General features: G+C 39.4%; 5 protein-coding genes across 6 annotated transcripts in view; 4 read left to right on the plus strand and 1 right to left on the minus strand.

The window, feature by feature from the left end:
• The window catches only part of LOC140351135 (adhesion G-protein coupled receptor G2-like), a 7042-nt gene extending 6570 nt beyond the window's left edge, over positions 1-472 (plus strand). The window contains exons 13-15 of the mRNA XM_072436843.1: positions 1-48; positions 128-229; positions 313-472. The exon at positions 1-48 is cut by the window's left edge and continues 233 nt beyond it. Coding sequence (XP_072292944.1) covers positions 1-48; positions 128-229; positions 313-428 — 266 coding nt within the window. The 3' untranslated portion in view covers positions 429-472. The remainder of the gene's footprint in view (positions 49-127; positions 230-312) is intronic.
• Positions 473-901: 429 nt separating this feature from the next.
• LOC140346969 (uncharacterized) lies at positions 902-2610 on the plus strand. Its single transcript, XM_072433267.1, has 4 exons — positions 902-1021; positions 1224-1433; positions 1594-1821; positions 2201-2610. Exons 2-4 carry the CDS (start codon positions 1244-1246, stop codon positions 2236-2238), a joined length of 456 nt encoding a protein of 151 aa, XP_072289368.1. The 5' UTR covers positions 902-1021; positions 1224-1243; the 3' UTR covers positions 2239-2610.
• A 1919-nt stretch (positions 2611-4529) lies between these two features.
• On the plus strand, positions 4530-9639 carry tmtops3a (teleost multiple tissue opsin 3a). Its single transcript, XM_072433280.1, has 4 exons — positions 4530-4937; positions 5892-6220; positions 9032-9265; positions 9326-9639. Exons 1-4 carry the CDS (start codon positions 4577-4579, stop codon positions 9545-9547), a joined length of 1146 nt encoding a protein of 381 aa, XP_072289381.1. The 5' UTR covers positions 4530-4576; the 3' UTR covers positions 9548-9639.
• A 926-nt stretch (positions 9640-10565) lies between these two features.
• Positions 10566-11890, plus strand: cd40lg (CD40 ligand). The gene is made up of 4 exons (XM_072433291.1): positions 10566-10978; positions 11104-11131; positions 11207-11329; positions 11414-11890. The coding sequence occupies exons 1-4, from the start codon at positions 10754-10756 to the stop codon at positions 11776-11778; spliced, it is 741 nt and encodes a 246-aa protein (XP_072289392.1). The 5' UTR covers positions 10566-10753; the 3' UTR covers positions 11779-11890.
• Positions 11891-12694: 804 nt separating this feature from the next.
• On the minus strand, positions 12695-27208 carry arhgef6 (Rac/Cdc42 guanine nucleotide exchange factor (GEF) 6). Of its 2 annotated transcripts, XM_072436855.1 has the most exons (22): positions 26961-27208; positions 25980-26063; positions 24415-24499; positions 22797-22918; positions 22497-22704; positions 22335-22387; positions 22135-22229; positions 21938-22033; positions 21636-21758; positions 21123-21261; positions 20973-21032; positions 19847-19993; positions 17923-18009; positions 17757-17838; positions 17470-17585; positions 16928-17107; positions 16370-16390; positions 14836-14932; positions 14682-14768; positions 14448-14547; positions 14018-14072; positions 12695-13918 (listed from the first exon to the last, which is right to left on the minus strand). In XM_072436855.1, the coding sequence occupies exons 1-22, from the start codon at positions 27123-27125 to the stop codon at positions 13796-13798; spliced, it is 2325 nt and encodes a 774-aa protein (XP_072292956.1). In that variant the 5' UTR covers positions 27126-27208; the 3' UTR covers positions 12695-13795. The 2 variants fall into 2 exon arrangements, with proteins under 2 accessions (XP_072292956.1, XP_072292965.1); XM_072436864.1 differs by lacking the exon at positions 16370-16390.
• Positions 27209-27425: the final 217 nt, after the last annotated feature.

Genomic DNA, 27425 nt, shown 5'->3' on the forward strand with positions numbered 1-27425 from the left:
GGCGAGTGGTCATGATGTACCTGTTTTCCATCCTCAACACCTTGCAGGGTAAAGCAAATTAAACCACTGTGTGTGTGTGTTTCAGGTCAAAAAAGGTTTGTCTAATTACTGTGCTTCTTGGTCCCAGGGTTCTTTGTGTTTTTGTTCCACTGTTTGATGAAAGACAATGTGAGAAAACAATGGAGAATGCATTTGTGCTGTGGCAGGTTCAGACTCAGCAATTACTCAGGTAGATGATGGAGCTACGTAACACGCTACGGAAGATTTTGTTGCAGCATTTTTGATTTTTGTGTCTTCATGTTTTGTGTGCAGACTGGACTCAAACCGTGACAGGAGGACAACCACCCAAAAAGAGACATCTTGTTAACTTGGATTCAGATTCTTCCCCCACAACCAGCGCGAGGAAGATTTCTGATTTGTCGAGTTAACAAGATAATATGCACCGTTCATAAGTAGAATTTATAGTGCTTCTTTTTGTGTGTATTTAACTAGTCATAAAATGGATAACATGTTTAACTTTTAATTGTAGTAAACATGGCTAGAACATTACTGTGTAGAAACCTTTATTAATAAACTTTATTATAAATGCATAGCTACATATATTTGCTTTATCAGATCATGTATAATAATAATAATAATAATAATAATAATAATAATAATAATAATAATAATAATAATAATAATAATAATAATAATAATAAATTAAATAACACATTCAAATCTTTCATGTGTGGTTTGTAAAATAGTTCCATTAATATATATGTGCAAATGTATTTGGCTTTTGCTTGAACTAAAGGAATGTATTTATAAGGTGTCATTTAGCTTCTGGAGGAACTGGCAGGTTAACATTCTGCTCATAGCTGTCGGATTCAAGAAGCATCACACCCTTTCACGGAGACCCATACAGTCAGTGTTCAGCTTTGAGAGTGTGGACTAAAGTACGTGGACTAATGATGCAAACACTTCTTCAATAGATTGTTCTCCTAATGTGTGTAAACAGGGTCATCAAACATCAAATCAGGTAAGAGCTCGTCACATCATGTGTCTATAATATTTTTGACAATGGCAATACAATATTGTAAGAAAGGGAATAAAAAGACTAGTATTTAAGTTGATATCAATGACTTGATTTTGTTAAGAGGGATTTTTCATTTGAAAATTTGATTAATAAATGATTCAAACTGATAATTATATATTATATAAATATAAATAGCTTTTGACAGTTTTAGAGGCAGATGACCCAATGGAAAACCCAACAGAGAATCCAATTGCAGTGAAGGTGGAGGAGCACACCCAGAGTCTGATCCTGACTTACTTCCATGGAGACAGCAGCAGTATGGTGGATGCACACTTTAGCAGGGCTCTTAACAGAGTCAGTAAAGCCAAGGCGCCTGCCAGCAAATCCAACAAAGTATACAAAAAGATCAGAAAAGGTAATTTCTATTGAAACTATAAATAAGTTGCTCTGTAGTTCTATAATGCTTACAGATGAATATATCTTCACAGAAAGAAGCAGAACCTTTTCAAATACTTCCACAAACACATACCCAGAGCCACCGGTTGAACCGGTGACAGAGCGATTCAACCCTGCAGAGGATCCATGCAGCCCATGGCACACGTTTCCCAGCAGGACAGGAGAGGGGTTGGCTCTGCCCTCCATGACCTGCCCTAATGGTCTTAGTGTGACAGGACAGCAGTGCTCCGCGTCCCTGCTCAATCTGTTGCACAGCGACCGCACAGAGATGTCCTCCAGCTCCAAGGTTGAGCTGCTCCAAAACTGGATGGTGCCTCAAGTGGACCCATCCAATGTCTTTGAACCTGGTAATTCAACCCACATGTTATCAACATAATATGTAAGATTTTAAAATAGTTACATGAACTTTATGACAAGGTTTGATTCACAGATCAGTTTTGTATAATCAGCAGGCTTTAAACAGGCATAAACGGACATTAAGATGTATAAGGCAGACATAAATTGCAAACCAAGTTGGATTTAAGTGATTTGACTTAACTCTATTTTGCACATGTTAACACTGTTATACACTGGTATAATAGGCTGGTTATGCACACTATATACATGCATTTACAGAGAAAAACAGAATTGAGGAAACAATAAATGATAAGTGGTCCAAGTGTTTGTTTTAATTTTGTCTGCAGAAAACCAATTACAGCTGTGTTTGTTTGACTTTCTTTGTTTTAGGGCGGCATTTAGATAAGAAGGATTTATACTGGTACTGAGAAGAAACAGGAGGATCCCCAGTTGGACATGTTCAAATGTAGATCACTCCTGAAGACTTGGACTGTCCAACATGGCCTCAGCACTTACCTGTTAAAAGTGGAACATGTCCTTGAAGGAAGAGTCTCTGATAAACCTGTTTGTCTGCGTTCACATTCCAACGGTAAAACATTGTGTAGGTCTATTGCTTTGTTTTTGTTTTAGCCACCAAGCGTGAGCCAGTAAGAAAAGAAGTAAAACAGTATTAAACTAAACATTGAACACTGTGAACCTTAAATACATTGTAACTTTAATTAAAGATGCACTGTGTAACTTTTCTGGCAGAGGGCCCGCCATCCGCTTGTCTTTATGTAGATGTTGTTGCTTATATGGCTTATGGCTTAGAAGATTCCACAGTTTAGCTAAAAACATATCGCCATGGAGACAAGCACGTGATGCCACCAGGCCTAGGTTTGATTTATGGAGCGGCGGCGACGCTTATTGTAGGAACCTGTGTTTTTCCAACAGATATGCTGGATAGAAACGCTTAATGCTATACTGTGGGAGGAAATAACATCACCATGGAGACAAGGACAAAGGAAAAGTTACACAGTGCACCTTTAAACTTTCATTATACCGTTTTTAATGTTTCTATTTATAATTTTGTTTTCAGTGGGGTTTATATTTACATCATTTTATCTCTTGACACAGCACATTCTTACCGGTGTAAATAGAAATGGAATGCACAATATCATCTTCTGTTATATATATGACGTCATGTCAACATTGTGTAAAAGTGTGTTGGATATGTCATACTGTAAATACAATGTAAAATGAATTTGATGCATATTATTATTGATGTAATGATTAAAGTATTATAGGGCTATTGCTGTTTAGATATAAACTGGTCATTCACAACTAAACCATTGATAAGTGACAGAATTGGCTGCAGCTTTTGGCCTTTTTGCCTGCAAACATAAGAGGTGACAACATTTTCACAAGCTTCTCAACAGTGGTCAGTCGTATCCTCCAATGTGCCAAAAAACATGGTACTAATTTAATGTGAGTAAAGAAAGACAGAATAACGCATCCCCTCGATTAGCTGTGGCAGATGTGTTATTCTGTATATCTATGGACTAAGATAAGATAAGCTATTCCTTTATTGTCCACACATGGGGAAATTTAATTGTTGCAACGCAGTTAGATACAGAGGAAAAGGACATAACATATAGGAAGTTTAAAAAACACTCTTAATAGAAGAACTCTTATAAACAAAAACTCTTATAAATAAAAACTCCTCTAGACAAAACCTCTCATTTCCCAATAAGGAATGGAGGGGAAAAATAAATAAAGATAAAAATAAAATAAAAACTATAGACCAGAATTAAGACATTTTACATCCTACTTTGATTTGACTTTTTTTTTTTTGTTCAAATGCACAATGTTGCCACAGACACACATTATGCATCCCCTCGATTAGCTGTGGCAGATGCGTTATTCTGTCAATCTATGGACTATGTAGCCTAAGTTATGATGATGATGATAACGCAATGGAAACAACAATTGACAGTCTGCAGAATGAGCCGTTCTGGCTTCCATCACCTTTTGTTGTCTGGCATAATCTGGGAGAGGGTGGATTTAGGTTGTTACAATGACCTGAGCAAACCTCTCCACTAGAGTTCGCTGCATGTGTTCAAATCATGAACTTTACAACCAAAACTAGTGAAGAATGAAGATAATGCACTTTAGTCATCAAACAATAAGCCTATAATATTTAGTTATAACTCAAAAGTATTTTATCCATTTTATCTCATTTACCCATTGATCATTCATTCAGTCAGATGAAAATGCTGAAGGCTAAAACTGGCTCCAGGCTTCATTCATGCACTGCAGTTTACTTCAGTTTCACCTCCACACTTAGCACTCCGATTTACATGTTTTCTTTTCCTCATAAATTAGTTTGATATTTTTCAACACGGCACATTTTTTTTTAACAAATACCAGCTACTACAATAGAATTTAATGTCCCTAACGTGCGTGCCAAGCGGCCCCTGGGAGCGCGCGGGGCACATTCAGGCACAATCAAGCCTATATATGACATTTTAATCATGTCTAAATTCAATTCCCAAACCTTTATGAACTCAACACAACGATTTGAAAGGACAATCGGGAAGCAGCCACTTTGAAATGATGTGATCAGTTTACACACATAAGTCATAAGTCATGATTACACTGGCTGAGGCAGTGTGGAGGTGCATGTCTGCTCAGGGAGGTAGTGCTTTAGGTGGTCCTCTCACACACAGTCACACACACAGCAGACCCCATGCCCCTTCAGCTCTCCAGCCCTCTCTGCTCAGTGCTATGGTGGTCCTCTCCGCAGACAGCCAGCCCTCCCTGAGCAGCAGCCCGCAGGACGCGACCCACAGCCCGGGACAGGACCAGGGCCAAGTGGGACTGAGCCAAACGGGACACAACGTGGTCGCAGTTTGCCTCGGATTCATCCTGGTCGTGGGTTTCCTCAGTAACTTATTGGTGCTGCTCGTCTTTGCCAAGTTCCGCTCGCTTTGGACCCCCATCAATCTGCTCCTGCTCAACATCAGCCTGAGCGACGTGCTCGTGTGCGTCTTCGGGACCCCGTTCAGCTTCGCCGCGAGCCTCTACGGCCGGTGGCTCATCGGAGAGGTCGGCTGCAAGTGGTACGGATTCGCCAACTCCCTCTTTGGTGAGTTGGAGAACAAAGTCATGAATAATTACGACATCGATCTCATTGTCCCGTGTGTTGGGTAGTGACTGGACACCACGAATACGTATTCAGATGTTTTCTAAAATGATTACTTAACGTTAATCACGGAATTGAACTGAGCTGAATTAGTGACAAAAATAGACAGCACAGCTTTTATTGTGAGTGCATGTGCAATGTTTTCATCTCTATTGTGTAATAAAGGTTCTCTTATTATACATGCATAAGAAAAGGTAAATTAATAAGCCATTTTACACTATATATGACTAATATTTTGCAACTCAAAACAGCAGTTTGATCCTAAAAAGTTATTGTTAGACATGATCAGAACATTGCTTTTAAAAATAGCACATATCTACCAGGAGGAAGAAATCCATAACTAGGAAGTAATTGTTTTATGTAGTCTATTTTTAGATATTTATATTTCTTCAGTGCCACATCATAAACCAAGACCATTCAGCCACTCATTATCCTGCATTGTGCAAATGAAGAGTGTCACTTCAGACAGACTATTAATAATGATGAGCCATCACCTCAACAAACCTTTTAGCAGTTGTACAATAATTCCAATGTTTTTACATTAATTTATGAAGCAATGGGTCTATATCTTTCAGAAGGATCCTGCAAACTTAAAGATTGTTTTTGGAGCATAATTCCCTTGTGATTAGTCAGTTTTTCTTTACTTGAAAGGGGAAACCTGCAAAATACACATGTAACATGCTAATGTTTGTATAATAAACAGCCATTTCCAAAGATTCTCAATCCATTATCAGCCATGTATATGTTATATCAGTTTGACACAAAGTTAATTAATTAATTGAATTTCATACCAAACCGGAACAATAACAGGCATTACAACGACGCCCCTCTATTTTGACACCATAAATATACATTTGAGAATTTCAGGTCTAACTTGAACTTGTTCTTCCACATGAGGCATTGTCTCCCTGGTGTCCCTGGCTATGCTGTCCTATGAGCGCTACACCACCGTCCTCAGGTGTGCGCTGGTGGACCTGTCCGACTTCAGAAAGGCCCGGCTCTGCGTTTTGGGCTCTTGGCTCTACTCCCTACTGTGGACACTGCCTCCGTTTTTGGGCTGGAGCAGCTATGGGCCAGAGGGGTCAGGCACCACATGCTCTGTCCAGTGGCACCAGCGATCAATGGCCAGCGTCTCATATGTGCTGTGTCTCTTCATCTTCTGCCTGCTGCTGCCCCTCCTGCTCATGGTCTATTCGTATGGACACATCCTCGTGGCTATTAAGAAGGTAAGTTCACATCATAGGTTGGACGATTGTGGTTAGTTAAAAAAGACATCACATCCATGGCAGACTCCTGTTGTTAAGGTATTCATGCTCACCAACAAGACAGGATCATGTGGCCCTGCGCGTAAATAAACCTGACAAATAGGAACATGGTTATGACCCCTATGACTCATTAATTAAACCGGCCAGTGGATAATGAGGGAATTGACTTCCTGTCAGTCATGTCACATAGTGTTTATGCAGCTATAATCAGTCCATATTTAAAGAAGGGTGAATCACATCTCTGTTTTTTTACTTGCTGAAGGTGTCGTGCTAAAGGGCGTTGACTCCTGCAGCTGCTATAGGGGGCTCAGATGGTGTGCCCACATTCCAGCTGTGAGCCCCCTTTATTTCCAGAAGCTCATTAGACTAGTCCGCTCTGCAGCCAGTGTCAGACGTCAGCGGACACGTCAGAGGGACATTACACCAGACTCAAGCCGTAGAGCATCACATGAAGATGAAATGACATTATGATCTACAATAGTCAACGTATTTGTCTTTTGCTTACTGCTATTAGACTTTTGATTGGTCATTTGATTAAATTCTGTCTAAATAAAAAAAACATGACACCGTGAAGCCCACAGAACAGACTGAAGGCTGAAGATGTAACAGAGCTATCAGTGGCAGTGTGAGCCCTGCTGATGCCTCGGCTGTAATTACAGGGCTCCCGACACACACGACACAGGCTAACTTTAGCTCAGAGCTCTTTGTGTGTCAGGCTGTCAAGAGGAGGAAACAGCAGGACACAACTGTGTGAAATTGTGGCCTTGAAGAAGACCAGAAAATGATCTGAATAAATGAAACATATTTACACAGGTTGTCACATCCCCACTGTAAAGACATATTGTAAATGTTTGTATTAAGTAAAAGTAAGTATTAATATTGCTCTAAAGGTTGCGTTCACGTTCTGGAATGTCATGATGTATAATCTGGGTAGGGCCTGTGTAACTCTATGGGAGATTCACTGATTTTGAAAGAATTATTGATATTAAACATAGAAATCCATAAATATTGAACTAACAAATTATTAATTTGTGATTGGCTCCACACACTTAAAAATCTCACGATTGTTTTTTTTCTTGTGATATGAACAGAGATATGAACCATAATCCAGGTCAACAAATCTGCAATCTGACAGTGAAACAGAAAGTTCAGACATATTATTCACAAACTTTCAGGGGAGAGGTTAAAACAAAGCCCAGGTCTGCTCTATCCATGCTCGTTTCTTTGACTTTTGTCAATTTCTATCAATATATCATATTTAACTCACCAGATGGCGCTATATACGTAAAGATTACTAGTTTGCCTTAATGTGAATCTGAATTAGGGGAGTGTCTACAGAGCCGCGAAACTGCCATGTTATTTTGTGCCGCGGCTCCTGAAACTACTGGGCCCTGAATTAGTCATAAAAGTGTTGTTTCGGGGCAGACTCTGCACACCTGACAGAAGCAGGTGAGGAAAGACTGTCTCACTCTTCATCCTTTTCTAAACTCCACGTTTTGGTCCCTTCATCAGGGATGAGAACAGCATCTTCTACATCGAGCCAATCACGTGCGCGTACAAGAAATTAGACTCCAAAATAACCACAACAACTAAGTTACATCATCATAATGTGTAGAAAATACATGAATATTAATTATTGCAATCATTTTCGGTTAATATGAACATGAATAAATGGGGTGAGGAACATTTGAGCAAATCCAAAACTTTCAGATAAGAACACAAGCCGTGCGCCCCTAAAAACAGGTCTGGACCCTAAAGCAAGAGACCGAGGCAGTTTATTTTACAAAAGTGAAAGTTGCATTTATCGCCATCTACTGTATCTTCAAAGTATGTGTTTGACACTGTAAAGTAAAAATGAAAATAAAAAAACAAGATAGAAAGAAAGTGCAGGTGTGTCTCATCTGCCACGCCCCTTTATGCACCACTTCATAGTTAATTGTTACTTTTTAAATGTTCATAATAATTAAAAACATATTGTAATCATCGTTCATGTATTTCTACACATGATATGACGATGTAATGTAACACAGTTTATATAAGATAGTGGGGTTATTTTGGGGACTCAATGTGAAAATGTCTTGTCCAGCACGTGATTGGCTGAGGGGAAGGGCCTGTCCTCACAAGGGATGTAAAGATGAACCAATAAAATCGATAATCATGATTATAAGATATTCCTTTATTGTCCCACATGGGGAAATTTCATTGGTGCAACGCAGGGAGGTAGATACAGAAGAACAGATCACGTATAGGAAGTCTGAAAAACACTTTCAGTAGAAGATCTCCTATAAATAAATAAAAACTCCCATAGACAAATTAATAAATAAATACATAAATACCATTGCATGTGATCACGACAGTAATTGCACATGAATATATTCAGTTCACAATAATAATCACAAATAATTGGGAATATTTTTGAAGCAAAATTATGTCATTTCTATTCAATCTATACCCCAGAAGTACACGCAAATGCACAGTGAGTTTTATGTGGCAGTTTATATCAGTATATATCACTTTTACTTTTGCATTCAGAAAGTTTTATTTCATAAAGTTGGTCAAGTATTAACGGAACAGTGATTTAATTTAACATTTCGTTTTTATTTTGTCACGTTCCAGTAATCGAGAATAACTGTTAAATTGTGATGTTTCTTCTCACAGTAATCGTATCAGTAAAATGTGATATGACCGAAACGTTATCGCTTTACTAAGTTTTCATAACTAAGTCTAAAATGTCTTGTGTCTGTATTGTGTTGTTTGATATTTGTGTTGTAGGTGGGTAAAATCAACGTTCTTTCCGCTCAGCGCCGGGAGCAGCACGTCTTGTTCATGGTCCTGTCCATGGTGTCCTGCTTCATGCTCTGCTGGATGCCCTATGGCGTTATGGCCCTCATCGCCACGTTCGGTCACTCGGGGACTGTCACACCTGTGGCCACCATAGTTCCCGCCATTCTTGCCAAGTTGAGCACTGTGGTTAACCCAGTCATCTATATCTTCTTCAACAACCAGGTGAGAAGGAGCATTTTGCATTCTCCTGTTCCTCAGATCTGATAGTCGATGTTTTGACAGTTTTACAGATGCTTTGAGGCCTTCATTAAGTGTCAAGATGACCCAAATTGTGCTCAAGGAGAGGGACCTCCAACTCCAAGGACTCACCTCTCTGTCATGTCTCCGCTGCACAGACAAACCTCTCTTAGTGCCACTCAGCTGCACTTCAGCACGCCCAAAAATGCAACACTTTACGGCGCGCGCACAGAGCACCACAATATGGTCGTTCACTATACTCCATGAAATTGTGCATCAAAAATATTTTCAAGCCAACTCGGTCTGTAGCTTTCATTTCCCTTAGTTACAGACAGAATTACAGAAAGAGTACATTTCAACCTTCATAGAATAATCCATCTTAAATATGATCAGAATGTATGTCTGTGTTCAAATGTAAGCGTTTCTTTCTGGCTCACTGCATCGTGTGAATTATGCTTCTTCACATGCGGCGTATCCAGGTCAGGCCAGTTTGACAGAAACCTCAAGAATGTCTGTTTTTGAGTAAATGTACCACCACAGACGAGTTGGATTGGACGAGAGGAAATGTTAATAAATACAAATATGTTGTATGTACAGGGTAATAACACAACATTTAATTGTTTATGTGCCTCAGTAATTGCTATTAGCAGAGGTGGGTGTGGGGTCAAAATGTGTACTCAAGCAGGAATAATGTTACTTTAGAATAATATAATTAAAGTAGAGGTCAAAACATATTTGGAGAAACGCCTTGAGTTGTGAGTAACAGTTTGGACGTAAAATGTGTTTAAAATCTGATTTAATCAGATAGACAAACATTAATGCACAGATTATATTATTTTCAAAGAATACAAACACATATTACAAAGCTAAATCATATCTGAAGGTAAAGTATATTAAGTGCATTTCACATTGTCAACATAAAGCTTTTGTCACTCGTAGAATTACAGTGAACAACTATGCTTAAGATGTTGAACTATGGCACATGATGCACAACCTAATAGAACACTTTGTCTCATCAAAAAAGGAAAGTAAACAAAATGTTTGCTCAAGTAAGAGTATTGTTACTTCAAACTAAACTTCAACTAATGTTGAAGTGAAAGTCATAAAACTACTCAGAATAGTGCAATGTCTATAACTGAGTACAACCCATCTCTGGTAACTAGCATTATATAAAGAGCCAATGTTCATAGTTTTAAGTATTGCATTTGTAACATGTAGCTTTAAACTTTTCCAGTTCTCATCAATACTTTATAATAGAATATGTGCACAGTGTAACACCTGTAAATAGAAGTTCTGAGTAATGCAAAAGTAAACCGCACACATTTAAGCGGAGGAAGGAAGAACATGCAGACCTTTGAATCACATACGTGTGCACAGAAAGACATCAGACCTTCCAGGAAGTCAAATGACAAAAACTGTTAGGTGTCTGAGAGCAGCACTCCAGTAGAGAATCATTGCACCTGCAGCTCTACTATGATCAACACGCACCACAGCAGCGTGGCCCCTCCGCCGGTGCCCCCGCGCCTGCACAGCTCCAGTCAGGGGGCCCAACCTGTCCTCATCCCGACCACAATGCTGCCTCAGGGCCACAGCAGGAACCTCATGCGCTTCATGGTCGCTTTGGTGCTGCTCAATCTGCTCTTGTCCATGTTTGGATTCTTCTACTTGTATAGGAATGGCACGCCCCAAAGTAAACAGGTAAGGAACATTTACACCATTTCTTCTACAATTTAGCATAATATTATGGTACTTGTAGTTTGTGTTATTTCTAATGCTTAAAGCGTTTGATGGGAACACAATCTAACTATCTATAATCTTTTTAGGACATGCCGTCCTCATATACTGGAGCAGGTAAGGGCATCTAACAGTACATCAAATAGTTCAATGTATTACAATAGACGCAGATCAAATATTTGTTTTCTCCAGGGCCAGAGTTTTCTATGCAAAAGCAGCACACTGAGCACAGCCACCATGTAGAGAAGAGAGCGTCACACAGAGTTTTTGCCCAAATGGAGTTTCTGCGTCCAACCAGGCCTCACAAATCCCACTGTAAATATCTATTCTACAGTAGAATTTCAGCCTGTTCCTATGAGCATTTCTTCTATTTACTGACATTAATGGTATGCCTTTCAGCTGGACACCTCATATGGAACATCAAACACAGTAAATACAGCATCCCACACGTCAACTACTACAATAACAGCTGGCTGACCATCGAGGAACCTGGACACTACTTTGTTTACTCCAGGGTGACTTTCTCCAATGGCCTCCATACGAAGACCCTGATGAACCAAGTGCAGCTGAGGAAGAGCACCACTGATAAACCCAGAGTCACAATGCAGGCCTTTTGCCACACACAATCCTCTTTGTGCACAGCCACAGCAGAAGGTTTGATCAGACTGGAAAAAGGGAACCAGCTGAGTGTATGGACCGAGGACGTCTCTCTTGTCAATTATTACGAAGGAGCAACAGCCTTTGGGTTGTACAATCTATTATGAGAGAACGTACTTTCAGCACTCGACTGCTGAATCCATTTTGGACTGAAGTATGTAAATAATTATTTATTCGATATTAAAACTGGTCAGTACAGATTCCTCACTGAGAAGAAGCAAGAAATAATAATGATTCTTTTAGTGTCCGTCTTTACGCCTGCTGATGGGGTTTACCACAGCTATGACGGTCTCTCAGGAGAACACGGACAGTAAACGGAGGAGGAAGAACATTCATGTTTTCTGTTTTAGAGTGTTGCAGCTGTTAATTTATTTCTGTAAATAAATAATATTAAACATTTCATGATATATTTATTAATACGAAATAAATTATTGTTAAATGTATGTTTTAAGTGAATAATGTGAAGTGGTTTGCACTGGGACAGACCACGTTCTGTCTTCTGTGGTTAATGCAGTCTTACCACTCTTTATGGCCTTTAAGAGGTCATACTCATAGCACCAAACAAGGATAAAAATAGAATGTCTTATAGCGGCGAAGTGTACTTTTGAAATAGCTTTTTCTTTAGTATTATTGGTCCACCACTATTAATAAGGGAACGGCTGGGGAGCGAGCGATTGGAATACATGGGAATGTATGCATCGCTATGTATTCTGAGGAGTGAGTGTTTTTTCACTGAACTTGCATCACTCAAGTGGGTAGTGCTGATTTCAGTTGCTGCTGTGCGATGCATGGAAAGTGTGAATCTTGGTCAGAAGTTAGGTGTAGCTGCAGAGGTGATGCACACAGGATGCTACTGACTCAGTCCTTCCACAAACGACCTGTATGAATCTGCCCACCCACAAATTCCTGAACCCCACTAAAGAACGCAGCGTGGAAAAGTGTCTCTTTATTCCGAAACAGAATTAGAATATTTTCAACTGTTTTGCATGTTTAATCAAAATAAAAAGTCATGCACAATTCATGTCTCATTATATTAGATTTTAATAAAATAACTGAATATGGTAGCATGTACCATGAAGAACAATAGCACTAGAAAAAAGCTTGTAACAATTTTGCATAGGATACATAAAAAAACACACGTGATACAGTAACATAAGACCGAAATGTGGGTGCTTAAAGAGGTCAGTGAAATAGATTGAACAGTTATGGACAACTTGAAAAAATAGAGATGCATGACAAACTACACATTCGATGGTCAGATGTGTGCCTGGAAAATCGCTTGACCAATAAGATACAGCTGAAATCTAGGACCATACTTTCGGACACAAAGACATCCAAGGGCCAGTGGCCACAGCCGAACAAACCTGCCCTATTTTGGTTGAATAAGATCGGTATTTTATTTGTATTGCTATTTAATCAATTACAAAAATATGAAAACCATGCTGAAATAGCATCAGCTGGCATAAGTCAAACACACGGGAGCAATATGCCAGTAGAAAGCCATTTTGAGTGAACATGCTCATAAAATAAACGTACCATTGCAAAATAAAATATGAACTTTCCCGACACCCACGTCTCTTAGCACTCATGACATAGTACAATAAAGCGTTAAATACAAACCATGCATTATTTGACCCTAAACTGGTCCTTATTGTATACATTGTGGACCATTTCAGAGAGGCACTTTGTTAGCTTAGCTCTACTCATAACTGAAAACGAATCGCTGCTTATAATCTTAATTAACCTAGAAAAACAGTCCAGGTTTTAGTACTCAAGCATGGACTGTTCTATTGCCATCATTTTTAAAAAAGACAGCAAACTATATCAGTAAGGCTAATGTCCAAATTATGTGTTTTAAACAATAAATAAATGTAAATTGTTTGGCAAACTTTACACAATTTTTATTTTTTGTTTTAATACATTTTTGGAATTTGGAGTTGAGGTCCTGTTTTTATTACGTTCACAGATTATATCCAGAAGGAGGAGATTTGAATTACCATCAAATCAAAGTATAGCACGTTATGTCACTCCATGCATGGGAAAAGGAGTCTTAATGATAGAAGTGCTGCACGACCAATCGAGTCTCCACAATAGGAAACCCATAAGGCTGAACTGTGTGGACGGTCAGTGGGCTCCATCTTCCCAAGTACAATCGTTCTTCTGCTTGGCCAGTTTCCTGACCACCCTCTCCAACTCTTTTCGAGACTTCTGCTCCTCCTCCAGAAACTGCTTCATCCACCTGTTCTCCTGCGAGTCACAGAAAACACAATCAGAAGTTGAGCTCATTGCTACAACTGTCAAACGGGACAAAGACATATATTATTTTGATTCAAATGGCAAGGTTACCTTTTTAAGCTCATGCACCTCATCCTTTAAAGCATAAACAGCATCGACCAAGCTCCTAAAATAAAGTTCAAAATTATTGTTTTGATAAAAACATTATGTAATTATACTGAAAGAAGCTGTTTTGCTTTTTACCATAGACATTATTTAGCTGCTTCAAAATTATACTTTTTGCTTAAAAATCAGTCTTTCTGAAATAAATTAGTTTATTCAATTCTGGCCCAATTGTTTACATAGAATACTAAAAGAGACATTTTGAGAAACTTAAGAGACTTGAGAGAGATGCGCTGTTTTTTTATACAAAATATATAAATTTCTATGAATATATATACACACACACACTGGTGTGAGTGAGCGAGCGAGCGAGCGAGCGAGCGCGCGCGCGCGTGTGTGTGTGTATATATATATATGTAGATAGCAACAGTGTTCTCACTTTTCCTCAATCACTGTCTGTCCATTGCTCTTCATTTCTTCGACAATGATCTTTTCCTCTTCCGGTAGAAGCACTTGAGGGACACACTCTTTCCGCACAGCTACACAAACATTATAAGCAAGGGGACAATTTGGCTTCATCATGAATAATGATTCATATTTATAATGAATAATTATATAATAATGGCTTTATTATTCGTTATGTAGACCGTCTAATAGAGGAATGTGTGCTCACCAGTAGTGGTTTGGTGCAGACTGGCCTGCGTGCAGTACGCCTCAATCACTCGTAGTATCTGGGCATCCTCCTCAAGAGCAACAGTGCCTGCAAATAAATATTAAAGTAAATCGCAAATCAAGAATGATCTTTCTGTATTTATACAAATTCCTACTTTTTCTTGTGTGAATGTCATCATCTGATGGCTTGCGCTCTTTTTTCCTGTTACCAGGGAGAAACTTTTTCATAGGTCTGGGGCTTCTGCTGGACTCCTACATTAAAACAAATTAAAATGATACATGTATATATATATCTTTTTTTAAAAACATCATATCAACATACAGTATGTCTGTGCAATCCCTCAGTCATCGAGGTAGGTTCCAAAGCGAAAGAAAAATGGATTTTGTTAACCGGACAAAAGTTTTATTTTTGCGCGTTTCGCCACTTTGGTCCAGTTAACAGAATAACTTTTTCTTTTGCTAAGATTGTGTTACAAGACAAGTTCAAACCAAAGTGTATGCAGAGCTTAGACATCATAAATGCAGACAGCACACATTGTCAAAGCCAGTCAGGTAACATCAAAAATCGACAGCGCAACTATATTCCACAATTGACCTTTGAGCTTCAAAATGTGTTGCACAATTTCTTTTAAAATGAAACTTGGAGAGATGAAATAAAACCACAACCACAGCAGGTGATTTTGTGAAATAGATTTAAACTACTGTAGTAGCTGAGGTGTCATCTCTTATGTGAGGTTTAGGCAATTTGGAAACTAAAGATTTACATTCATAAAGAACTAATTGTATTAATTAAGAATCACAGTGACAGTAGAATGTGACTTCTGGAAGCACAAAACAAACATTTACTGATTTACTACACATTTATAATGTTAGAACATCTGAACAAAAACTGAAAACCTAGCAACTGAAACTTGTAGATGATACAAATTACAAGATAAAAATGATGACAAAAGCATATTTAAAAAGGATTAATATTTATGGGATGAAAATGGCAGAAATGAGGAAATAACAATGAGCAACGCCATCAGAAAACAAGACGAACTAGAACCAGGATGAATTCCTGAATTTAGCTCTATGTTTCACAAAATCTAATGTGGTGCGAAACCATGTGTTTTTACCGTCTAAAAGTCCATTTCCAAGAAACTCCAACTGGCATTCATTGGTACTTTATCTTATTATACATTGTAAATGAGAATAGACAAATCCTGATGCTGAGTGGCCCGCTGCTTGTGTTTACTGACTTAAACTACTGACCAAACCAACCTAAATCACAGGATGCCCGATGAAAACGTGAAAATAAAATGTATACTACAATACCAATGGAAATGATCCTTTGGAGAAAAAAAAAAACAACAACAACAATACAGATACAGTAAAGAGACTTTCAAGCAGCCCTGAACAGAGCTCTTCATGGTCATTATTCACTTTGGTTTATTTGTTATTAACATTTGTTCAATCGTAATATCTGGCTGCTTCATATCACTGTGATTTATCTCAGTAGGTCAACAAAAGTCTTGCTACTGTCCCATGTGTTAAAACAGTCAAATGACTTGAATGGTAGAAACAGACAGATAAAAGCACAGCAGCAGACACAGCAAACACATGCGAGCGCAACACCAAAGCAAACAGCACAGACACAACTCCATCGCACTCAAACACAAAGAACGACTGCCAATCAGCTAACCTTACCTTCATGATATAAGACATCCTCTACAGAGGGCAGAGTGGGGAAAAGAAAAACAGAACATGTGCATGAAATAGGAGACGAATGTTCAAGGGTCATTGATGAAAATGATCACAATCCACCCATCACCTATTCTTTACCTCAGAATAGGCTGATTCATTTAAGAAAGTAGGGGAGGAAGACAGAAATCATTCATGCAATACCTACTGTGAGGATAAAATACTGTATATACCAGCTTTGTTATGTTTTTTTATCTCTCAGCTATAAACTAAACTAACATGTAGCCCAAACAGGACGTCAAGAAACTCCTCATGAGTACAATGTGAAGACAGATCACACACAAAGCACCGTAAGCTGGATCTGAAGACTGATGAGACTCTCCAGCACGAGTCAAAGCTCGCGTCTAACTGGGCTGATCACTCCTACTCAGAATCGTTTTCAATCCAACTTGTTTTTAAGCCATTTTACGAGAGTATTCGAAGTATTCAAGGCTTAGCAAATCAAATAATAACGTAAATGTATTATTTTTTTAGGACATTTATTTAGTTTAGTTACTTGCATACCTCTTTGTATCCAAGTGCGGCGGATGGTTTTAGGGGTGGAGCCGGCCGCAGACAGCTCAGGGACCAGGGTTTATTGATCTTTGGTGGTTCCAGAGGGCCGCGGCTCACAGCACTGAGGCTGCCCCGGTGGGATAAGCGAGTCGGGTTGCCCACTATACTCAGTGACTTACCCTCTACAGTCTAAAGGAAAAAGATCATCAGACAACTTAAAATGCACTAGATTTTCAGTCTCCTATGTCACAACTAAGGATGCAATCATAAGGTTTTTAGCACAATTCAATAAGAATCAAAAGACTAAAAATAAATGTTTCCTTTGATGTCCACATTTTATTCTATGACATTATGTCTTCTCTGTTCTAATGTAGCAGGTTAGGCCTTTGAGCAGTTTTCATCCAGTATATGTGAAAGTATAGCACGATTAACACGCTTGCTTAGTCGTGCCATGTGCAGGTATTTAACAATTCAATATGGCGATATACTGAATACTGTTGCATCCCTATTTGCCTCATAATTATACTAAATCCATCTCCTTTGGGTAGAACCTTTATGATGGTCCCTGCGGGGCTGCCTCCTTTAGTAAAAGGTTGAAGGTGCTCCAACCACTCTTGTAACTCCGAAGCACTACTGCAGAACACTGTGACACGTTCCATCATGCTTCCTGTGCAACATACAGAACAAAACATAATGGTAGGTTACCTTTCTTTTACAATAGGGTTAGGCATATTATTATAACCTGTTTAAGTATTCGGTTAAAAATAGTCATTACATAAGGTGCCAACGAAGCAACTGAGGGAAAAGTGTAAAGCTTTGAAGACCTGTGGGGATTTACCTGTGATGTCAAAGGCAAACTGCACACTGTCTGTTTCCTCTGCATGTCTGGTCACAGTGGTGCCAGTTAGAGGCAGTCGTCCCTATGACGAATGATCCAATATTACTAATAATACTACGCCGTTCATTTTTTAAACATTTGACATAATTTTAAGTAAGTTTCTAACCTGATAAATAAACCCACTCATCCGTGGGCTGGCAGACAGCATTACTAACACGTTTGGGAAAAGCATTAGGTAGCGCTCTTCTTTTTCCTGTAAAACAAATAGGTGTCATTGCTGATCATATTTCCGGTGCATCCACATTTTGTCATCTTACAGCCTTATTCCAAAATGGATTCAATTAATTATTTAATTCAATACCCCATAGTGACAACATGAAAGAAGGTTGTTTGAATATTCAAGAACATTCAAAATTGAGCTCAGGTTTTCCACTGGTCATCTTTGAGACGCTTCTACAACTTGATTGGAGTCCATCTCTGGTAAATTCAGTTGATTGGATGTGATTTGGAAAAGCACACACCTGTTTATATAAGGTCCAAGTAACAGAACACAAACCAAGGCATGAAGTCCAAGGAACTGTCTGTGAACCTCAGAAATGACAGTATCAATGCACAGTTCTGGGGACAGGAACAGAAACAGTTCTGCAGCAATGAAATGGAAAAGGTTTGGAACCACCAAGACTTCCTAAAGCTGTAGAGCTGGAGAAGGGCCTTAGGCAGGGAGGTGACCAAGAACCTGATGGTCTGACAGATCTCCAGTGTGTCTTTGTGGAGAGAGGAGAACCTTCCAGAAGAACAACCATCTCAGCTACCCTCCACTAATCAGGCTTGAATGGTCGAGTGGTGAAGCCACTCCTCAGTAAAAGTCACATGACAGCCCACCTGGAGTTTGCAAAAAGGCACTTGAAGGACTCTCAGACCATGAGAAACAGAAATCTCTGGTCTGATTTAACAAAGATTTAACTCTTTGGCTTGAATAACAAGAGTCATGTCTGGAGGAAACCAGGCCCTGCTCATCACCTGGTCAGTTCTGTATCTACAGTGAAGCATGGTGGTGGCAGCATCAGCTGTGGACATGTGTTTCAGCTGCAGGAACTGGGAGAATAGTCAGGATCAACAGAAAGAGGAGTGCAGCAGTGTACAGACACATCCTTGATGAAAACCTGCTCTGGACCTCAGACTGGGGCAAAGGTTCATCTTCCAAGAGAAGGACCCTAAGCACAGCCATGATAACAGAGAAGTGGCTACAGGACTCTGTGAATGTCCTTGAGCACAGCCAGAGCCCAGACTTGAACCCAACTGAACATCTCTGGAGAGATCTGAAAATGACTGTGAACCGACATTCACCATCCAACCTGATGAAGCCTCATGAGAAGTTCAGCAAAGAAGAATGAGAGAAACTGCTCTTAAATATCTGCTCCAAGCTTGTAGCATGAGGCTGTAATTAGAGCCAAAGGTTCTTCAACAAAATATTCAGCTAAGGCTGTGAATATTTATGTACGTACAAGTACATTTTTGTTTTTAATAAATTTGCAAAGAATATAAACAACCTTCTTTCATGTTGTCATTTTAGGGTATTATCGTTCACAAAATGAATTTAATTCATTTTGGAATAAGAATGTGGAAAAAGCAAATACTTTTCAACCTGGTTGTGATCTACATATGCCAATTAGTTATGTCTGAGACATACTCAAAACCCCACCAATAGAATATATGTAACAAATAGTAATTATGGCTGGAAACAGGTTTCCTGATGAGGCTTATCCAAACGTCTCTTTTGCACTTTGTTCCAACCACAAGTTTGAAACTGAACCCTTCAAAGAAACCACACGAAAAGGAGCTCAGGGGTTTCTTAATACGGTTTACACTGGTTTCTGTGCCATTTTTCAGCGTATTGATTTCGCATAACACTCCTCTAATGATGCCATAACATTTCAACCCTATTCAGGGATGCTCATATAATGTTCATGTCCCTTTAATTCATATGTGTATTATTCACTTGTAACCAAGATATAGTATGTACACATTTAAAGGTGTATTTGGCCAGTGAAGGTTGCCACTCCAATAATGATAAGTCATGTTGTTCTTACCTCACTGGAACCACTCTTCATGTAGACTTGAGACATGTAAGACACCTGCCCAATGCTCTTAATGCAGTCTCCTTCCCAGCCTCGCACCGGCTCAGACAAGATCTGCAGCTCCAGGTTCTTACGCTTACGCAAATTCTGGCATTGCATCTACAAACAAGAACAAACAACAGTAACATGTCAAATAACGATATGAGGTATAGAATTATTTATGCTAAAAATGAAAAAAAGAGGAAAAACACCAAAAGTTAACTTATGTGGGTATATCTCAGCTCAATGTAGGGACATTCCCTTCTCAGAAATGACAATGCAACATTTTCCACACTATAAACGAGCATGGGTTTGCTCATATACATATCTAGGAAAGCTAGAACAGCTAAAGGTGTGCCTTCAGAGCAAATTTCATCTTTAAATCCATCCAAAAAAGAAACAGTATCCATCCAAAGAAGATGATGCAAAACATCACAAATTCAGATTAGATTTGGATTACATATTGCCATGATAACAGAAAACTGTAGATCTTGAAGCCTCTAATCACTCGTTTGAAGACGGTGAGGTGAAGGTTTTAAGCAGGAGAAAAGATGGTTTGAAAGAGGAGTCAAGGAAGCTATTTTTGTTAAAAAAGAAAGACCTTCTTTAAACAGAAATGGAGGGCTCAGATTCAATCTTCCTGGTATCTATAATGGTATACTGAACCCCTGGAAAGGTAGAGGACCAGGACCAGGACATGTAGATGCTAATCAGGTACTCAGGGTGGTTGAGCCAGGGTCTCACAAAGACAAAGAGGATTCTAATAGCCCATTAAGATTCTGAATAGGCTAGCTCGGTAGATACAAGGGGGGAGTTTCTGTTGAAACAAACAACTCTTTCTACTTCAGGAAGGCTCCGCCCAATGGGCGGGTCTTACCACAGAACAGTATTAATATCGGAGTTCTCAATCTAAATTCTTTTATTGACAATGACTCTTGGATGAGAGTCGAAACGTCTATTTTTTCTAACTGAGTCCAGATGACTACAACTGAAGCTTTTTCTACTATGGAACACGCCTGGACGAAAGAGGGATTACACCGACAGAAAACTGTAGCCTTATCTTTGTCTTGTCCATCTTTATATTGGGATGTATACTTACAACAAGGTTTTTAAATGCAGCTGTTGCCTTTATGATGTCAGGGTAGTCAAGATGGGCTTCCTGTAGTTGATAAAAATTAAAGTCAATTTTACAGTTAACTCAGTAATTGCATTGCATCTCCTCAGGAGTTCAATGTGCAATAATGTGTACCTCCACATGCCGCTCCAATTCCTGAAAAAGTGTTGGATATTTGTCCAGCCTCATGAAAGGTTTGCTGAGGCTGGTGGTCAGAGTTAGGATTCCTGGAGCATTTGCACCTTGACTCTCCATAAACTTGTCAAGCTCATCGCTGTTCAATAAACAAGATAATGTATTAAAAAAACAGTTGGTACAATATTATAAATTAGGTGTAAATTGGGAGGGTTTTTTAGTTTCATAAATTGGGAGCTTTCTAGAGAAAAATCTTGCTTGTCACCAAAACCACATTGTGAATACATATCCTGTCAACAAATGGCTTCCTGTCAGTATTCTAAACCTGCAACGCTGCAACTTTATACTTCTACCTGCTACATTTAGATTATAGCAACCATTTTGTTAACAACAATAAATAATGCGCAGGCATGAATACTATACACATGATTTTATTTAAAACATTTAAAAGGAGGAATTTCTCGCGCGTGAACGCATGCGATAAAACATTTCAATATATTCATAACTGCTAACCTGTGGTCAGTCAGGATGCAAACTGCTGAGGGATGACTCGAGCAGTAAGCCAGATATAATGCCCGTATTTGATTCATCTGAGTGACATAGCAGCCTGCCACTCGCTGTTGACACTCGGGAACTCTGAGATACAAGAAATTGTCAATAAGTAACATTAAAAAATAAGTGAACAATTCATATAATAAATAAAGAAGTTGCAGTGTAAAGCTTTAGAGATTAAAAATAAGCCCAAAAAAAATAGATCCTTTTGGAGCCGGTTTATGAAACTTTAAGCATTATAGATTATAATGAATTGGGATTACTTTGTGCAGTCTTCCAAAGCTGCACAGAGGCTCTGCTGAAAGGTGAGGATTTCTTCCAGGTTTCCACAAAGCGTAGTACTGTCAGCTGGACTTAATCTAACAACAAAATCAGAAAATATCACGTTTTATGTTGTATACACTGTATCATTATGCATTTAGGGTAAAAATGCAGACACCGGCTTCATCATTTTTCTTACTTGTCGCTGGCTTGAAGCGGTCGAAGGTAGGAACCCAAGACAACTTGTAAGTCTTTGACAAATTCACGCTCATGTTCCAAAATATCCTGTACCACCTTCAGAGAATAAAACAACACATTAGAATACACTTCATATTATTATTCAAAGTAGTAGGTTTTACTTCAAAGTAAACTGTAGTGCTCAGGAATACAAATACTAACCACACTGAAGTAATTCTTAGTGAGTTGCGTTCCTTTTGGAGACATGGGTTTCTCTGTTTTAGAAAAAGCGCAGGAGAAAATGTGTGAAGACAGCACCATCTAGTGGCTAGCTATGACAAATGTTTACCGTGGCAAAATAAATATGAAAATGTTAAGACTTACCACATGTTTTGACCTCTCGGACATAGTTACTCGGGAACCAGCCTGTCCTTCCATTGAGCGTGCCCTCCCACCAGCCGCCCTCCTCCTGCCGCAACACCAGGATCACTTCACCTTTACTGAAGGATAACTCATCCTCATTGTTTTGTTTGAAGTTGAACCGAGCTTTAACCAGCAGCTGTCCAGCGTTCCCTCCATTGTCACCCATCTCCTAGAAATAGAAAACAAACAATGGCATGACACAAATGAATAGAAAAAGGTGTATGGTAATGATATAACTTTGGCGGTGTAAGAATATCTCACTGCAGATTTGGACTGTCTGCGGAGAGAGCCTTTAGATTTGACTGTGGAGAGCGAGTGTGAAGACAAGGACTGACTGGGGGACGACACTCCGGACTGTGGACATGACCGCTCAGCACCACTGTCTATGGGAAAGACAAAGCACACAAACAGAAATGTGTTTTGTACATTTGGAACAGCTCAGTACAGAGATGGGTCATATGTACTGTGCCCATAGTGTGTACATTGTATGCAGCAAAAGGTATTCATTTCAGTGTATTTAAGTTAAGTTATAAAAGGATGAAATAAAGGACATAAAAAAATAACAACAAGTATACAAGGTTGTCCAAGAGTATTTTTAATTGTTTTCTTTGACCTTTAGATTGACCTTAGAGATTTAAAAATCTATTTTTCTCCTGGCCCCATGTTTATAGTGATAGTGGAAACTGGAGCATCTGGAGGAATCCTATGCAGACATGGGGAGACTGTGCAAACTCCCAACAATAAGGCCCCATGCCATCTAGGAGTCAAACCCAGGACCTTCCTGCTGTGTGGCGAGAGCTCGAACCACTGTGCCACCGTGGCGTGTTTATAGGCATACAATAGTGGGTCTGACATGTAATTCTTAATAATATAAAAACGGCAGTATGAATTATTCATTTCTACGTTGAAGATATGTGATTACGTTTTGCATCTGTTGGTTAGCGCGAGGTAAAACGTCAAGGGGTTTAAAGGGGCCATATGTAACAATGAGAACAATCTTAACAAGTATACATAATTCTCTTCAACACATGCATGCGTTCGGGTACATTACCTTTATGGCAGTATTTATTCAACTAATAAAAATACTCACCAATAAATAAATAAACAAACTGTGCTCATAAATACATTTTCTCTTTTGATCTGGAACGGAATTGTATTTTTGCCACTAAATGTTGCACTAAACCACAGATCAATTTGCTCCAAACCAGGAGGTGTGTATGATAATGTCTAAAACATGCACACTAATAAAATCCTCCAGCTATGTCCTGACCAGGCTGACCACTGCTCCTGACAGGTTGACCCAGAAGTATTAAAGGCTGGGTCAAATGCAGAGGACAAATGTTCCTATGGGAATAAATAAAAGGCAAATCTAATCCACCCATACAAACTAATCAGTATACAGTACTGCAGGTTCAAATCTCAGAAGAGAGCATTAATACTGGCACTAGAAATAGTCCAGAAAACAACTGCTTTGATTACTGTGACACACTAGTTTGCTCATATTAGATGTGTTCTTTCCCCAAAGAAAGCCATTGCTGTGGTTTCCTAATCTGATCAGCCATGATGCTGCATCGCCACCCTGACCCCGTATTTCTTTAGCATCTGCCCCATTATCTGATACTAGTATATGCATAGGTGCGCCCCGAAGAAAAAATGCAACCTTTTTACAATGATAATCTATTTATTGATTTAATTGTTATAGAAGATGTAAATATGTAGAGACATACATATCCCAGAGTGCACAGTTTAAACAGTCAAAGCTGGAGAAAGTAGACCAGCACATTATTTTCAATAATGAACATTTCAAAAAGACGGCGTCAACATTGAAACTAAGAACTGTGAGCACCAAAGAACTGTTGTGCAGTTCTAAATATCTTACCTTGTGTCGCAAAGTTGACTGCTAATAATGTAGTCAGCACCTTGCTAAAGTTCTCACCCGAGTACAACCATTCTGGTTCAAAGCCCTGAAAAAGAAGAGGTTTTGAGAAAATGATAAACCTCCGTCCTAATGTTATTACAACCTAATGTAACAAATATGATTGTTATTGAATAAATTAAAAGTAAAAGGATGAAACATGATGTTTAAAATTAGACTTTTATTTATTTACTACTATGTGATTTTTACTTGATGTTAACTCAGAATGTTCCCGCTCACTGTCAAACCGCGTGTCGACTTTGTCTGAGACCGCGATCTCATTTCTTTCCATGGATAAGGTTTCACATTTTAAATAAAACATCTTAAATATAGAGGTGGAGTCGTAGCGCCATCCTCAGGAGTAGAGTATGACCTCATTCAGAGCTGAATTATGTAAGATCATAATACGGCAGAGATTGATAGCACATAACATCATGCAAGCAAAAGAAGACTTCCATGATTAGGAAGTGTGTTTGTGTTCAGTCAAGACAGAACCAGCTAGCTTATATGTATGGCAATTTATTTAAATTGAACAAATGTTTCCCCTTTCTGAGTCTGCTGGCAGAAGTGAAAATGTTCTGCTCTTTGTGCAGTCACAGGGCACAGCTGCCTGGTGAGGGCAAGGGGAAAAAGTTCAAACTGTAGATAATTGCTAACCAACAATACAGGGCAATACGGCACCGTGTTCTTTCATGATATTTCATGGTCGTTCTCCAAAAAAAGCCAGTGACCACTGGCTGCCTGCCTGTGTCTAATTATGACCAGAACTTGGCTTTGGCTAGAGGCAAATGGGGACCTCCCTGGCATAACAATCCTACTGAGCATCACTAGTGAGTCACTTTACTTTGGAGCAAAAGAGCTCATCCAGTAGGTCTTTTAAAGAAACCACCAACCGCAAACTGTCATGAAGCCAGGAAAATGGCTTTAATAGGCTTTTCTTTTTACAAAACACATAACAAAAGTTGACAGACTACACATAAAAATAAAGACGATAAAGAAAACATGTCGAGGTTCGTCATACATAGAAAGTAATTCCTGTATTTCAGTGCATTTTTCCTGTTGTGTGAAGCACTTTGAGTTGCCTTGTGTACAAATTGTGCCCTACAAATAAACTCGCCCGGCAATAAAGTGGATTGAAGAAAACCCTCTATCTTGCTAATCTAATTATCTTTTTATTGACTTTTTGTTCTAGCCAGTATTTAAGGAGCTGATGTAATTGTGCAAATTGATCAGGTAAAAGCCACTCATAAAACGGATACTAATGATAGACATACAATACTGGCATTAAGAAGGGAACCAATAGAGTAAACTAAAGTATAGACACGACAGAGAGCAGTATTAAGGGAATGAAAGCAGAGGTCACTTGAAACGGGACTAGAGTTCCTCATCTGTGCGTGAACAGGGCAAACACTGACTTTATGCATGTGCTTGGTCTGTCACCATGATAAGCAGCTAAACACAGCTGATCGGTGTGCATAAGGCCAAAGAGCAAATAGATAACGACCATGCCAGAACATGACCCAACTTACCTCTACTTTTAAGGACGAGCATCCCTTTAAAAACTCACGAATGTTGCCCAGACACTCCGCTTCAGTCCTCGGGTCCTGGCAGTACTGCGTAAACACACCATATTAGACACTGTGGCTCTAACATGCTCATTTTACACTCAGAATACACGTTGTAGACGGTGTAGCTTCCATTGGGGTTCTATTCAACTAAATAACTACATTCTTTGGCTCTCTCGTTCATCCAAACATGTATTAGGACTTCAAAAAGAAACATTCGATGAGCGAAGATGATCCGCTCCGTTGCTTTCAAAATAAGATTAACAGTCCGTTTATGTGGGCTAATGTTGATAATTAAAACAAATTGTAGGCCAACCAATCATGTTTTCCCCATCCTTCTGCGCTTAAGAATGTTTAGTGATGGAAATATGTGATGCATTATAAATTAATAATGTATAGAAAGTGAGAACTCTATACTGACGCTAGCTTGACAGAGTAGGACATGGGACCGGGAACAGCGTTATGTTTAAGAGGAAGTGACGATCTATATTTGCAACTGTTCAACGTTATAAACATGCTTCTCAGCTACGACTTTTTCCGCTTGAATACCATTTGCACGATGAGCAAAAGTTACTTCCTGATGTAAATGTGTAAATAAGGACGAGGGGACGCTGTCCCGCAAACTGTTGCAGACACGTCCCGTCGACTGTCCGCCACATTCACCGTCAAGAATGCGGAATCAATCATAGCCTCACAGGAAACGGACAAAAAATACACAATTCCCGTATAAACTGCTCACATTTCACACGTTGGCGTAGTCAGTTTTGATGTTTAATTCTCAAACCCGCATTTTACACACCGAGTTCCGCGTGAACTTGCGTGAAGCTCGTTAGTTCTCCATAACCGCGCTCGTGTGTTGTCATTTACCCCTCCCTTCCGCGCTAACGACCAGGACCGTCCTGCACAACGCACCCGCAACGTCCACCAACTTTATCTGCAACTTACCTTCGGCGCAAAGCCAGGCACGAGGCGCTCCGTGAGCCTGCAGAGGACGACGCCATCCTTCAGCGAGCTTTTCAGAAACTCCTCCGGGTCCGCGATGGTCTTTTTGGGCGAGCTAAGGACTCCTAATGATATCAACCACGTAACGGCCTGCTCCTCTGGATTCATCTTTGGTGTAACTTCTGGCTACATGTTTTGCAGCGGTTGCTCACATCCGCACTTCTTGACGATCGGAAGAGGGAAAACAACAAAAAAAAAACAACCGCGTCGGGGGTTCGTGTGACGCGGAGCACATCTGCTGCGATCACGCCTACCGGCAATCCACATACCTCCAGTAAAGCTGCCTCCGGGACACGCGGGCCATCAAGTCTAATCACTTATTGTTCTTACATGTACTCAATAAAGTCTAATCACTTATTGTTCTTACATGTACTCAATAAAGTCTAATCACTTATTGTTCTTACATGT

Source organism: Eucyclogobius newberryi, unplaced genomic scaffold (genome assembly GCF_026437365.1).
Source record: "Eucyclogobius newberryi isolate DKJ021-1_F unplaced genomic scaffold, fEucNew1.0.hap1 SCAF_11, whole genome shotgun sequence".
Classification (NCBI taxonomy): Eukaryota; Metazoa; Chordata; class Actinopteri; order Gobiiformes; family Gobiidae; genus Eucyclogobius; species Eucyclogobius newberryi.